This window comes from Myzus persicae, unplaced genomic scaffold (genome assembly GCF_001856785.1).
Source record: "Myzus persicae strain clone G006 unplaced genomic scaffold, MPER_G0061.0, whole genome shotgun sequence".
Lineage (NCBI taxonomy): Eukaryota > Metazoa > Arthropoda > Insecta > Hemiptera > Aphididae > Myzus > Myzus persicae.
The window spans coordinates 37066-51620 of NW_019103509.1; the positions used below are offsets into that span (position 1 = coordinate 37066).

Here is a 14555-nt window from a genome sequence, read left to right on the forward strand (position 1 = left end):
TAAAGACCACTAATTGCATATTATTTGACAATTCTAAGAAGTAATCAAGCATAGATGTGTTAATTTTTATCATTGGTAGGTATGAGTGAACGAAGGCCAATCACCAAAACCTCCGCCCCAGTGATGATATATTTTATATTAAATTGTTGAATATATAAATAAAATATGAACTGGCAAGATATTAGTACTGAACAGTAACACCGAAAGACGTACTTGAAAAAAAGTTTCAAAGAATTTTCAGAAATGTGTTCTTGAAAATTATAACTTTTTTTTTCTTAATGAAGATTACCCTAACTAGAAAACCCTAACATTTCGGGGGGTGTTATAATATAACCTGAGTGCGAGTTTGAGTTGTATTAATATTGACACCACGTAGCAAAACATAGATACGTCCGATACGTTTTTCCAGTAAATTGCGAATATATATAATAATATGATGTATTTATTATATAATATAAATACTGTACCTACAGTATTGTGGTGAGGTATTAAACACACATATATTATATCGAGAGAGAGAGAGACACACACAAATATACAGAGAGACATCTAATCATTTGCGACGTATCTATATATAGAGTTTTCGGGCCCGAAACGTGCTATATTCTGTTGTTTACTAGTTCTGGTGTATATTCTGGGGGGGAGTGGTGGTGGTGGGGGGATCGAAAACGATAGAAAACATACACGGGTTAACAGCGACCGTTCACAAACAACGACGTTGAAACCGAACCGGAGAGCCCAATGACAACACACACGCTGACATATTGTGATGTCGTATATTAATCCCGTTCGGTGTTATTATTATTCCCGTCCGCTTATCGTTGGAATGTGGATAGGAGGAGGGCGTGAACCGGAAGGGAAAATACGTGGGCATATATTGACACTTGGTACTCCAACAGCATAGCATAATATGAAATTCACATCAATTCCGATAGATCTAGATTATAATAAATCCTCGGCATCATAATATTACAAGCAGGGAGGCGTAAACATATATTATCCAAAAAATAAAATATTCGAAATATTCAATAAAAATAATATACTCACAGTATGAAAAAAAAATGCATCTACAAATGGAATACTTTTACGTATGAAGTATTTGTGTAGTGAAATATTGATACAACTAAATTGTTCTTATGCTGGTAGCTAGTTTGTTTATTTTGCAAATGTAACTAGAAAAATAGTAACAATTTCTATTTTTTTCGGATATTATGTTGTTCCTATGATGGTTTACACCTTCAGTTGTGTTCATCCAGTTACTCCTACGCATGGGCGAGGATAGGCCTACGGGGAGAAGCCAAGATTTTCCCAGTGGGCTCCCCTCCGTATTTCGGGAATGGTGTCTTTTTTATCTTTTGACGAAATTAATCTTTGACGGTTTTATTATGATTATAGTCACTTCTTGTCCCAAACGTCACCGAAAATTTTCGACCAGTGACAGCAAACACTATTATTATAACTTATATTCCAATTTCTAAGTGGGTAAACGTAAAAAATTGTACCTAATTATAATAAAACTACCGAAAAAAAACACATATCACTCACGTCGATTTTGGCTCCGGGAATCGTGTGATTGATGTACGGCGGTACACGTCCCCTTATGTACTGGAACAATTTGTCACCGCTCTTGGTCCACTGGACCTTGTAAAGTTGGTTTTCCACCACCGTGTGGTTGCATCTCAGTACCACTGTCTCTCCCAGTTTGGCGTACCTGGGAACGATGGCCGACAGCTCGAACAGGTCCTTGCAATCTAAAAAAGGAAACGTAGTGAATGTCTTGCGGGATGACCGCGGTTAAGTGTATATCATTATTATTACGGTAATATGTATACATGGAATAATGATTGTGCGTGCGTGTATGTGTGTGTGTGTGTGTGTGTGTGTGTGTGGTGGGTGGGTAAATGTGTGCGTTGGGTCCAACGTTTGTGTTCGCGCGGCGCTTCTTTGACGGAAGTTGAGAAATTTTAACTCATCCCGCAGTTCACGCTATGAATTTATAAACGGGACGTCGTGTGTATATATTTGCATTACGGAATTTAGTGTTTTGCGCAGCACAAAGACGGTAGAGCTGCAACATGACTGGTACATGTACGAGCAACGATAAATTATTTATGTCAAAACAATTTTTCAAAACTTTTTTTGTTTATTAAAAAAGAAGTGTACCTAATACATTTTAGATGAATACTCAACTAAAAACTATACGGCTGCTCAATTATACCAAAACCGTTGTTTTCTCACTTCAAAGGAGTAAAGGGACGAATTCTTGTAAAAAATATTTAGGTATATACTATATATTATGTAATAGCGACCGCGTTTGTACCTTCCGATACGTGGTTGTGGCCGCCATAAAACTTTTGGTATACTGTGCGAGAATTTTACAATCAGTTCTATAAATATAACAAACAATTTTGAGCTATATTAGTTGTAAACTTGAAGCTATAAAAAAAATATAACAAAAAGTAATATGGCGATTATATTTATTAAGTTTTTATCTATAGGTAAATTATAACGAAGTTTTGAAAATGAAAATAGTTTTACTAGGTATATTTAAATATTGATGTACAATTTGTACAAGACAGCTTTAATATAAGTACATATTATTCTTATATTAGATTATTTCAAACACTTCTTAATATTTATGCTTTTCTTTGACTTTGAACTTGTATTAAAATCATATTCAATATCCCATCCTATCAAAATTATCATATTTAGATCATTTTAATTTTTAGCATCTTAACTACTATCTTAGAATCCAGATGAGCGAATACGTCATATTTCATAAAAATTATGATATTTTCATTCAATTTTGAACAAAAAGAATAGAAAATATTTTAATGGTTAATAAAATACAATATATTATTATGTTACTGTTAAAATATAATTGCCATTCGAACAGTATTCGTGAAATGTGACCTAGAGTACCAGTAGATATATTTTTCGAACTCTGGTGCTGATAACTTTTTACTATTATATGTTTTGTTAGATTTTTATGAGAGTTTGGTGTACACATTTTGGAATATTTTCTTATACATCGAGACGCAACACTAGAACGGAAGATAAAAGTGTCTTTTAACACTTAAAATAAAATTCAAAATAGTCTCACAAGTATAAACTGCACTTAACGTTGTTAAATGACATAAAAAAGATAAACATTTGAGTAAACAATATTATGATAAATCTAACAATGACGAGGTGTTGATGGTATATTATTATGGTATTAAATATAGAAGAGATAAAATAAATTGCACAAGACATTATTGGTTGAGAGGAAAACGATATAATAAAAAAAAATGTATCACATCATAGAGTTTAAAGATAACAATTTGATATTTAATATGCATTAAACCTGTGGTATCTCAAAATATCGTAACCGTAAGTTTATATACTAAATAATTACGATAACATCGATATAATAACCTGCCTATAACAACAGTTGTATTGTTGTGATAATTTTGAGAGGATAGAGTCCAAAATATTTTTCTCACTGTGTCAAATACGAATCGTGCTTAGTTCCTAAATATTAAATTGTTTTGTTGAAAATAAAAACATTATTTAAATTAAACTGATTTTGTACTTCGGTTAACTTTCTTAACATAACATCCTTATTATATAATATTTTGTATTTTAAAATATCTAATGGTTAGGTACTGACAGTTTTAATTTCTATACCTATTTAAGACAATTTAATAAAATATCTCCGATTTATTTTTTCAAAATATGCTTTAAAATTAAAGAATGATTTTTATAAAAAATAAAAATGAATATTTGTAAGTAAAAAGTTTAGGTTTTTTTTTGAAATATTGTATGTATGTGAACTAAGAACTAGAAAAATATAAATGGTATACTCCTTATTGATGCGTTTTACATTAAGTAACTGTAAGTTTGTACAACATGTAGACGTGTAACAATTATATATGACATATTGACATTTTAAAATACTGTGAAATGTTATTTGAGGATATGAAAACATTTTATTATATTTTATAAAGAGACTGACACTTATATAAAAAAAAATTTTTATGCAAAATCTATAGACATTTCATTTCATATGTAAATAAAATATGATAATGTACGGTTTGAAAGTAATGGTTTTCTGAAAATGTATAGGCATAGGCATACGTCCTACTCAATATTATACATTTTTTTTTTTTATTGAACTGAAGCCCGGTGACTAAGGCCATTAGCTGTTGTAGGGGTTATGAACTGTGGTAGGGGTAAGGTTGGTACGGTAGGTTGTTTCTACGATTGTTACGGCTGTTACGGTATAGGTAACAAACACGTGTATGTCTGGCAAGGTTCTTAACTACTCTGAACCCGGGTGGTCACCCATCCGGGAGCTAGTAGCTGTGGCCGTTACTTACTCCCAGTCGCATTCCGTGACTGGTAGCGGCCAACGCGCCACACCAAGCCACAATATTATATTTTTAATGTACCGGTTAAACGATAGTTCTGTTTTACGTGTTTATTTCGTTTTGAATGATTTGAATTATTGAACCTAACGGTATAGACATTCAAAATTGTATTTTTTTGTGGATATACCTATTGCTCCATTAATTACAGTCAGCATCAGTCAAGACATTGATACGAGAGAAAATAATCAAAATCTCCACACCATATTATGTCCGTAGGTCCGTAATATTATAATATTGGTCTTCGGATGTAGAAGAGTGAGATGACCATAAAAAAAAGGTTCTGCGAGAACCTCATGGTCCACACATGCACATAATATAGTGGTTTTGCAATCGCGTCGATTGAACACGCACAAACGTTAAAAGTGCTACTGTGGAATAATTTAAATTCCCCAAGAGAACCAAAGAAACGTTTTTCAGGTCACCATTCAATTTCATTTAAAATAATAATAAAATGAAAAAACAACCATTTCCAGAGTAAAAAATAATTCCACTGCAGCATATTATAATAATATGTGTAGTCATACGTCGAATATATTATTTTGATCGTTCTGTATTCATTTTGCAATGAATCGTATATGATACTCACCATGCATTTTATAATGGTACATTTTCTTCTTTTTAATTTTGTACTACACTAAACAACAAAATATCTTTCATGTTCGAGGTTAAACAAAACCAACTTTCTTTGAACAATTTTTGGAATTTCAAATGCAAATCAACAATAATTGAGACTATATAATATATTATATTTAGTTGAAAACGAATAAAATAGAGATATTATGTGTAAAAAAAATTTAAGAAAACATAATTGTTTCTATAACTGATGTGCATAATGTCAAATTTAAGTGCGATTGTATGCCAAGAATATTGTTTTTCATAATTGTTAATATTAAAATCATCAACACAGAAGAACAACTGACAAACGTTTTATTTTTATGTTTATTTATATACCTTCCAGTACTAGACCAATACAGAAACATAACCAACAAACTTATAAGTTTATAATACGGGTAATACAAATTAAATTGTTTGAAGTTATTAGCATATTAATATCAATGTCGGATTGCGTGCGCCATGTTTATATCACCTTGGATTTAATTTAATTTTAATGCAACAATACACAATACTTTATGATATATAATACAATATAGATATGGTCACACGTTCAGAAACGGTAAAAGATTCATCACCTAATTATTACAGTTTCTCTACATCGTAAAATTTAATTAATTATTCCACTATTGGATTCGGTATAACGTTCTGCTTCTTTTTCCCATGGGCTTGTTATACTGTGCCGGTAAAGAAGAAACTGTGGCATAATTGTTATTAATATTCATTGAACAATATACTTTTAGAATCATAACAACAAAACTCGTGCATCATCAGGGCATATAAATCGTAATAATTGAATTACATATTTTTAAAAGTAAAGTTAATTTAAATAATAAAATAAAATCTTATGAGATAAATTGTCATAATTTTAATAAATTATTCTTTATCCGATGTTATTTTTGTTGATTTACTTTAGGTTTTACATTAAAAATAGTACTCATTGAAAAATAATAATTTAATATAATCATAATAAATTATTGATTTGAACCATAATATTGTGATTAGTAAAAATACAGTTTTTAAAAGTCATAATCTTTGTAATATTTTAATATTATGTCTTTGGCAAGAATACACGATCAAATAATATTTTATTGTTCAAATTCTTTGAAATTCATTTTGACTTTTGAGTAAATATTAGTTGAACATTTTATGAGTTTAAAAATTTAACTCAATAGAGTTAAACACACGATAAAATATGAATTTTATAGCCACCATTAATTTCAAGTCAACAAAATAAATTATATTATCTCTTTTATTAAGGTTCGTGAATATACGTGGTTTAGATAAGTTCCGAGTTGTTCACCAAAAGCAGCAATCTCTTTAATAATGTAATCATATGATTTAAGTAAAGATACAATATCTCCAAAAATACCAAAGGATATCTTAAAAACTGAATAAAAATGAATAAATGTTTAATTTTAATCTGAAGGAAATATTCTTAAATTATATTAATTTATATGATTAATATCATATAGTTTTATGAATAGTTAATCATACTGTACGAATATCAAAAGGATCTTATTAAAATATTCCATTTAAAATTTGAATCGGAATCCTCCACCAATTAAGACTGTACTGAAAATCAAAATTAATAATAATAAAAAAGTTTTGTAGTTAGAAATATAAACAATAATGTAATAAGCTAAATATTTAGAGTACCTATACGTGACAAAGAATTGCAAATCTTTCCAATAAAAATAGAAAAATAAATAGACCTTAAACGATAGATTCATTTTTAGCCTTGCATTTGACTTATGTCCATATGATTATTTGCCAGATTCATTAGCATAATTTCTATTTTAGTGATGAGTCGTGTTTTGATAATTTAAACGGATCACACAGTTTTATCGGGTCGCTCTAGTTGTTTTGGCATTGTCGTAAAAATTAATGTTTGAACAAAAGTAAGCATGCAACAAATCGTAGTTAATTATAATTTATTGAAGTTCGAGGTCTTGGTGAACATTAAAATAATAATAGACTCGACTACAAAGGGTACAGATATTAGTTATGAACACATGAACCGAACTGTAAAATGATAAAGCTCTTATAATTTATTAAGACATACTTCTTGAACAAATTGTATGAACAAATTTAAATTTACCATGAATAAAAGTGTAAAATTATTATGTGTGACAATCATCGTCCAAGTTTAATTATAAAAATGTTTACTATTATATAGGTGTAAAAAAAAAATCATATTTCCGTCATAAATTAATAATGTACCCTGTGTATGTGTAAATAAATACTTATATATAATATTTGTCAATAAATATAAATGACGAATGATGTGTAGCCTAATAAATAAGTGCTCATGAATATTAATTAAGTATTGTATGTCTTACAAGTTAAGAGAATATCAGTTGCCTTATTTATTATATTACATACTTGAATTAAAACCAACTTATATAATAAGGTATCTATATTTAATCTAACCAACGTTAATATTGATAGAACACTTTTTAAACGGCTTATTTTTCAAATTAAAAAAATTCCTAACATACAAAGTTGTATACAGTTGAAAGATGTTTATATTATTACCGGAATTTTATACATTTTGATTAGGTATCAAGGAATAAATAATGTAAGCAAGCAAAAATATTGTACTGTTAGTTGATGTAAATATGAAAAATTAAATTAATGTAAAATATAATAATTTATATACATATAATATGTTATATCTTTAGATTTCCAATTTAATTTTTAAGAAAAAAAATGTTTGAAGTTTGATATCATAATATAGTTATGCAAATGTATACAACAAGGGTTCAAATATATAGGTATATTAAACTCTTTTTTTTACAAATATAATGATCATGGAACTTTTTGTTTGATTCATTGTTGTTATGACAACTGATATTAATTCTTTAATGAATAATTTAACGTAATATTTTACTTAGATACAAATTAGATATGTAAGTATTAAATAATTGAATTAAAATATTTTTTTCTTGAACAACTATTACAATATTTATAAATTGGTCGGTTGAGTTTTAAATAAATAGAGATGTCCGTAATAAATTCATAATATCAGCTGGTTAAGCGTGTATGAAATAAAATAATAAGTTGTTTATGAAACTCTATTATGATGTTTTTATGAAGACTTATCTACTTAGTTATATTTAGTACTATTAGTACTCAACTAGTATTCAATTGATAATACAAACTTCTCTTGGACATATTATAGTATTTTATAAATTTAAGTTTTAATTTAAAAACGTTTTTTTTTGCAAAAGTTTTAATAGTTTTAAAGATCAAATTTTTTTTTATGGAAATCCAATAATAAAAATGGTCAAATAGCACAACAATAAGTATAACGAAAATATTATATATTAAGTACTCGTATTGTATTATATTAATATGTGTTCTGCACGTGTATAGGCATGATGTAAAACATTTAAATTTCAAAAGCGTTACTTTGAAATAATGCTAAATTGTAGGAAATGTTGAAACCAATTAAAACTAATTTAGGTTTGTTTGTGATGGTCCAGGTAGGCTCTTTATGTCGAGATCCCCATCCATTTAAACTAATCGTAGTTTTGGAGGTACACGTGTTAGAACAATTAACTGGGCTATAGGATTTTAAATACTCAAGATCATCTATGAAGACCACTAACTAGAGAACTAATAAATAATAATATAGTTTGAACAAATTTAACATTTATTTTATGAACGCAAGCCAAGTTTTATTAACAACTAATGTTTCAATAAAACAACTATTCAAATTGTACCTACATAATAATCTTTATACATATTGTGCTGCTCAATGGTAACAACGTGTTAGTTAAATACCTACTCGTATGGGTACACATATAACCATAATATTATGTGCGTACTTGTATTTGAAATTATTCGATGTTGAGAAAAAAAATAGTAAAATAAGCTTGATATTAGTGATGAACAAAAATTAGTGTGACAAATTTCTTTGAAATCGAAATCATTAAAAACGTATGTCTTCATAATTTTTGCTTTATATTGTAACGGCATTTTGTTGACTTGATCGGTCTCTCATACACTTTATGATTTGTTGCCAGTTTATTGTTACCAAGATAGCCGTTAAAGGTGTTTTGTATGCGTACACCTATTTTTTTCCATTAAAAAACATAAAAAAACGAACGCGAATACTCACTGAGAAAATATTTAGATTATTTTATATATATTTATATGCGTACACATATGTAAAATTACGTTATTCTCTGGGGACAAAACACTACTTTTCTGTGTATACAAATTTAATTTTGATGCTGTAGATATTTTGTATGTACTTTCTCGACACCTTAAGAGCTCGTGCCTGCCAATTGTTGTAATGGTTTTTTTTCCTAGACCATTTATTCATAAATCACTATTGCATGTGCTAAAGGTAGGTACACGTACGTTGTGTTTACAAAACACAACGAAAATGCGTCTTCGTTTGGGTGTTTAATCCAAAAACATTTTTGCTAACTGGTCAATACGCATTCAGCTCAACAGCTGCAGCAACTGATTTTTAATGGTAATGAGGTTTAAGTGTAAAAATAGACGTTCTGTTCTTTAACAGAAAAACAAAAGACACTTCACGGGCAAAGTGATATTTTAGTGTTATCAACTAAAGTGTTTCAACGCTATACATTTTTAAATACTTAATCAGTTATACTACCCTTAGACAGCGTGTATTTAAAATACGTATATTTGGTATTGAAGAATATTACACTTTTTAATTACACGTTCTACGTCTCTTCGTATAGTACTTTACGGCCTTATTATGTCGAAAGGAGATTATAGCATTTGTCCATTTCAAAAAAAAAAGGTGTATTCATGTTGACGTTATAATCTATATTTGTAAATGTGGCTTTATTAATGAAATACCTACGTCTATAAAATTGTAAGAATCGTACGGAAAAATAATTTATTTTAATATTAAGTTATTAGTAAAATATGTAATATAGTATTCTAGAACTCAACAGTTTCTATTGTTTCTATGATATTTTAACGATTTTTAAATTGTCTTATAAGCTATTAATTACATTCTTATAACTCATATATCAATGTATTAAAATATTGCCAAATATTATTTCAGTAATATTTATGGATTCCTAGTAAGACGTATTTTTTGGAGATTTTCGTAGATAACGAAATTAAAATCCTGTAGGTCATGCCCCTAAATGATTTCTAAATGATTTTTTTTTAAATTTAGTAATATGTATAACTATTGATTCTAATATTATGAAATATTGGTATTTCGACGCGATCAAATAATTAAATAATAACTATAAGTTTTGGCCTTCGAAAAATAGGGTACCTTAGGGGGTATCAGGTTTCCCGTGTTGGTAATATATAGAGTTTTTCATTGTGAAAGGACAAACTGGAACGGCAAAGTAGAAATAATCCCACCAGGAATTTCAAAATCTACATACTGTTTCTACTTCACTTAGTCCCTAACATGTATATGTGTACGCATTTTGTTTGCCATTCACCTGATCGGCAATGTGTGGACCTTTGTGTCCACTCTTCACCCTCATTAATGTGTTCGTATGGAAAATACAAACGACGTGAAAAAATGGAATACGAGGCATGTACCGAAAATTTTAATATCTATTGTGTTATCTTTAAAGAAATTTCAAAGAGAGACTAACAAATTTAACGAGTAAAAAAAGAAATCATCATTTTTTGAGGTAAGCCTGTTTTTTTTTTTTGCTGTTTAAAGTGGATGAAATTTGAACATGAGTTTCAACCACTTTCGTGGATACAATTTCGGCACGTTTTCCATAGTTGTTCCAAAATGAACGTGTGGGCAGATCATATTAAAACAGTAAACAACACGAACATAAGGTTAACCAGCATATTGAAATATCAGAATTGCCTAAATCATATTTTAATCTTATAGAAACACACGTTGATTTATAAAATAAAATGAATGTCTATTTATGAAATATTGTTAAATTAATTGTTTTCTTTTAACGTTATTCTTATTTCAAACAATCACTGACTCATTAGTATTTAAGATAACAAGAAGCCACATTCTTAACAATCTAATTAATTTCTATAATTTTAATATTTAATTTATGTAAAAAATTAATAAAATGGGTATTTAAAAATAAGTAATAATTATATAATTGCAAATATATATAAATAAAATATTAACTGTTACTTATAACAGTCATTATGTTGAAGTTTTAACCGAGTATATGTACATTTATCAATTAAAGAATCATGTATTATTTTTAGATTAGTTAACATAATACGGTATGCAATGTTTGTTTTGTATTTTATTTTTTAACTCTGATGTGCTTAAATAAATTTATTATACCAGTTACTGACACATGTATTCGTATTTAATTATTTAAATACATACAAATATATATTTAAAATATAATAAAGTATTATTTGTTTGAAAATTAATATAAAAAAACATTATTTTCTCAAAAAAAATATCTGATTAAATTATTTATAATGTATATATTTTTAAATATTATAATAATATTATATCGATGCAAAACTTTCTTATAAAATGACAACAGTTTAGGTACCTATCAACTATACTTTAAAATTTGTTGTTGACAATTTAAAAGTCTTTCGTTTTAGGATGATAACTTGTGATCAGCAGTTAACCACTAAAGGTCCTCCAAAGTCTATATTATAAACAAGAAACAGTTAAATAATCCTATGAGATTATAAGAAGTGGGTAATTATAAGAATAATTTACTAATATGTTACTACCGTGTGCACATTTACACACAAATCGACCAATATAATATGTTTAAATTTTAAAAGTTTAAAATTCAACTTAGTATAATATTAATGCTGTATTACTCTACTTACTTAATACCTTCCAAGTAGTTTATTCGATAACCCGAAATTGCACACTGGTAAATATAGTAAATATAACTATAAATTTAACTTTTAACTTGTGTAATTGTTACTTTATTTTATATAACATATTATACATTCCTAGAAAATTATTGCGAAATCCGAATTTAAGTATAACCGTAAAATGCATTATTCATCAACTCTTGATTGTATTATTATTTTTTGTTGGTTTGCAAATATAACTCGTCATAGTTTGAAATCTTTATTCTGATGAATAATAATAATAATAATAATAATAATTAAGAAATGTATTAGATTCTGTGTATCGTGACATTGGCTGACTGTTATTATAACTTATAAGTTATAACCTTATCCAAACTTATTTTCTCTTTTGTTATTAAAGTTTTGAAAAATATAAAAGCCGAACGTGATCAGAGTTTTTTTTTGAACTCACTTTCATTCGTCAATAGTATTCAATAATTATATGGAATCGGAGTTATACATTAAACATTTCTAATAAGATTCTTTCTGAGAACTGTCTAATATAATATAAAAAATGTGAACAAGTGGGTACTCGTTCTGGTGTACAGTAGTTGCCAAGCATGTCGATGTAATGAATGAGTTAGAATTGAATTTAATGTTAAATCATTGCATTCGAAAAACTATTCTGAGCTGAGACGTTGTCCCATCATAGCAAACTTGTATAAATAATCACATTTAGAAAAATTTCTCGTGGCTATCAATAGCACAAAAAGTGTCAAAATAGTTTACAAATTTGCCAATGTTTGAAAAATGCTAATATAAACATTTGATGGAATTTCGAGTGACTGTGGTTATTAGTTTTTGAATAATAACAAAGTATCAAAAATCGATAGATTTTGTTAATTAAGCAATTGATGTTAGTTTCTGATAAAATCTGTTTTTGTTAAAAATAGAACAATTTGTGGATAATGAACAGGTAATCCATGTAGCCTTTCCGGATCACTTCAAAATACATACAATCTGAATAATGAACAATATTTTTATCATTTTTTTTAATGCATAATATGAAGAAAAGTTTTGTTTTTTAAATTTTAAATGTAGTGTACATTATAATTGTTGATTTCAATCGAATATTTTTAAAGAATTAATTTAAGTTCGGAACTACAAAAACAATCTAAAAATTGTTTTTTATGATAATTATACTTTAGTTAAGAATTTTTAGTTTGAACTGTAAGTAGTTATAACTTAATGCGTTTTAAAACCACACAATAATAATAAAATATTTTTCAAGTATCTCTAATGTGAAAGTTTTAAACCATTCAGGTGATGAAAACTTTAAGTAAAACTTTAAATATCTCCACTGGGCCCGGTAAAAACAAACTAAATCTGTTGTGCGATGTCAATGATGGAGATTTACAATACTTTTTTGAGTTTCCGAAATAAGAGACACGTATGAAATAACTATTTTGTCATCATACCAGAAAAGTTTTCTTAAAAGATAAGATTTTATTTCAGAACCATTGTAGGTTGATGTTTTTAAGTTCAATCATCCTTTAACGTTAGATTTTTTTTTTAATATTTTATACTAACGACAATGTATATATATATGTAAGTAGGTATAACTGTATAAGACATGTATTTTATAATTTATAATTTTTAAAAATTTGCAAGAAAATTAAAAAAAAACATTTGTATTCAACAAAATTATTTTATAGAATTAGATTTATTAAAGGTAAGGCAACAATTAATATGCTTTTAAATAACTATTAAAAAAAAAAAATGGCAATACATGTCTTTCTTATGGAGATAGTCATTCTATGCACTGGTCAATTATTGTGTTATTGTTACAATCCAAGAATAAAAAAATTGAGTCATGCATGTAATGTGACGCTTTCTTTAGGTTTATCAATCTTGTAATATTTTGTTTATTTCAATGTGTAGTAATATTTTGTATTTCATATGCTAATCCATAGATTTCTAGGAAATATAGAGCTACAAAAGATACAAAAATAACATTTCTATATTTAAAGGATTATTTTTATGTACCTTCTTAATATTAATTACACCATTTATGAAATAACGACAATTTATTTTTTATTTTACTTTTATTGGAATCTGTACTAGAATGACACCATTACTTACGTTGCAATGATTGAAGAATTATTATTGTGTAATAAAGAAATACATTTTGTACTTTATAAAGTAGTTTATACTAATACAAACAATGAGCAATAATAATATATATATTGATGTATTTTTTTTGTTTTAACACTTCTTGTAGTGATTGGCTAAACAAGTCACCCATTTTAATAGCACTTAATGTTGATTTACAAAATTAAAATGATTTTGTACAATCGTTCTGCAAACCTAATTTATATAATTTAATAACGTTTCTCTCGATTTGAATGGTAATGAATTAAAATTTAAGTCCACAGTGCGAGTATAATTACCATTAAAATAGTATATACAGCTTTTATTCGACAAATATTATTATTTTAGTTTTTGACAGTTGCTATTTAACTGTATTATAAGCGATACAATCGAGATAAATATGATATTTTTAAAAACATATTGTTTTTGTTTTTTTTAATTCAAAAATAACAAAATAATATTTATGCGATGCACCTTATAACGGGTAGGTGGGTAGATAACTCGCTTTGCTGAATTTTGGCCCACGAAAATCCATTGTAATCAACAGATATGTAATACCTACACCTATCTACTACTGTGTGTGTGTGTGTGTGTGTGTGTGTGTGTGTGTGTGTG

The 14555-nt window shown here is 27.6% G+C and overlaps 1 protein-coding gene across 3 annotated transcripts in view; it reads right to left on the reverse strand.

The window, feature by feature from the left end:
• Positions 1-14555, reverse strand: part of LOC111034643 — a 121572-nt gene that overhangs the window by 26794 nt on the left and 80223 nt on the right. For all 3 annotated transcript variants that reach the window (XM_022315945.1, XM_022315943.1, XM_022315944.1), the window contains exon 3: positions 1546-1751. In XM_022315945.1, the coding sequence (XP_022171637.1) occupies positions 1546-1751 (206 nt within the window). The remainder of the gene's footprint in view (positions 1-1545; positions 1752-14555) is intronic.